Genomic DNA, 1,869 nt, shown 5'->3' with positions numbered 1-1,869 from the left:
TCGGTCACGTCACGCCCCCTTTCTTCGCCGACCGATAGTTCTTTTCTCGGCACACCAACAGCCAACACGCAACAGAACCGATGTATCTCTCTCTCTCTCTCTCTCTCTCTCTCTCTCTCTCTCTCTCTCTCTCTCTCTCTCTCTCTCTCTCTCTCTCTCCTCTCTCTCTCTCTCTCTCCTCTCTCTCTCCTCAAGCAAGACCTCAACGGCGAGGACACGCTCAGGCCGCACCTTTCTTTAGCGAAGCCCACAGAGGGGAGACTCCTACCACCGCCCCTGCCAGCCACCCCACGGCGAGCGCCTCGGCCGCCTCTTTCATTCAGTGGGTGTGGGTGTGCCCGTGCGTGGTAGTGAGAGAGAGCTGAGTGAGAGGCTGCCAGTGAGAAGCTGGAGGAAGGTCGCTGGTGTAGGAGTCCACCGTGCTGCAGCCTGTCGCTGTCCCTTTTGTCAGGAGCAGGAGAACTACGTACCGGTAGGAGAGCGCACGCAACCAGCCAGTCAGTAGGAGGCCCGCGCCTGCGGCCCCCGTGCCGCCGGGTGCAACCTGTCCTATACGAGAATCCCTGGGACCCTGTCGTGTGGGTGAATCATGCCCAGCCCCCCTCGGTGTCGCGATGCGCTCCCAGCTCCCAGAGAGCTGTCAAAGCACAGTCAGTTCCAGTCGTCCGTCCCTGAGAGATCAAACGCCGAGTCGATCAACTTTCCCGCTATGGCTATGGAGGGGCCAATCGACTGCCCGACATCTGCCACCTCCGCCCTCGCCGAATGCGGCCCTCCCAATCCCGGCTCGCCGCGCATCGTGTACGGCGTGCTGACGGGATCGGCGATGCACCAGACGCGCGTGCCGCACGTCCAGCAGACGTGGGCGCGCCGGATCGGCCCGTCGTCGGCGATAGCCTTCTTCAGTGACCGCGCCGACCCGAGCGTGCCGACGATTGGCCTGCAGCCGTCGGAGGCGGAGGAGCTGCACGCGCTTGGGGCATGGCGCAACCTGCCAGCGCTGCGCGTGCTTCACGACCGGCGGGAACACTTTGGCTGCTTTGACTGGGTCTTTTTTGTGGACGACGACTCATTTGTCTTCCCACGCAACCTCGAGCGACGACTGGCGGCGGAGAATCCGGCCGCGCCAGCCTACCTTGGCGTCCAGCACACGGCGAGGAAGGACCTCGAGTGGAAGGACGAGCGCGCGCGCATCGGCTACGCGCACGGCGGCGCAGGGTACGTGCTGAGCTGGCCGGCGCTATTGCGCATGCGGCCGAGGATCGACGGCTGCGAAGCCGAGTACACCGGCTGGGCAGGTGACATGCGCGTGGGCAAGTGCCTCAGCCTGACACTCAACACGCAGATCCCGGTGCGAGACTACCGCGGGCTGCACACGGAGCCGCCAGAGTACTTTGTGTGGGCTGGCGCCTCGCTGCTACGCGAGAGGCGCGGGCTGTGGTTCCACACCTCGGCGCAGGAGCACGCGCCCCTCTCCTTCCACCACCTCTCCGGCGAGCGGATGCGGAGCCTCGCACACAGCCTCGTCGTCGCGTCACGCGGCGCCCGCGGCCGGGTGTGGGAGCACGACTTCTCGGAGCTTGGCTTCCGCGAGCACCGCTTCGCCGTCGGGGTCGGGAGCGAGGCCGCGGCGGGCGCGCGGGAGCTCGCAGAGGGCGGCGTTGAGGCAACCCCAGCCGGCATGCGCCTCCTCTTTGGCTTTGCGATTGAGGAGGCGCGTCCAGGTGCCCCGCCGGCATCTCACGGCGACCGGCGGAGCGGCTGGCGCACGCTCTACGACCGCGTCATCTCATTCGAGAGAGTCGGCTCGGATCGCTTCGAGATGCGGCTCGGCGTCGCAACCTCGGCCGACACGCGCCCGTCGGCGCG

The 1,869-nt window shown here is 66.3% G+C and overlaps 1 protein-coding gene across 1 annotated transcript; it reads left to right on the top strand.

The window, feature by feature from the left end:
* Positions 1-709: 709 nt before the first annotated feature.
* On the top strand, positions 710-1,724 carry EMIHUDRAFT_255707 (hypothetical protein; the record flags this gene model as incomplete). The annotated part of the gene is made up of 1 exon (XM_005771567.1): positions 710-1,724. A coding segment is annotated over one exon (1,015 nt), but the record flags the coding sequence as incomplete, so codon positions are not given.
* Positions 1,725-1,869: the final 145 nt, after the last annotated feature.

This window comes from Emiliania huxleyi, assembly GCF_000372725.1.
Source record: "Emiliania huxleyi CCMP1516 unplaced genomic scaffold EMIHUscaffold_3791, whole genome shotgun sequence".
Taxonomy (NCBI): domain Eukaryota; phylum Haptophyta; order Isochrysidales; family Noelaerhabdaceae; genus Emiliania; species Emiliania huxleyi.
Note: the sequence above shows the minus strand (reverse complement) of the source record. Positions and strands in the feature narration are given on the sequence as shown.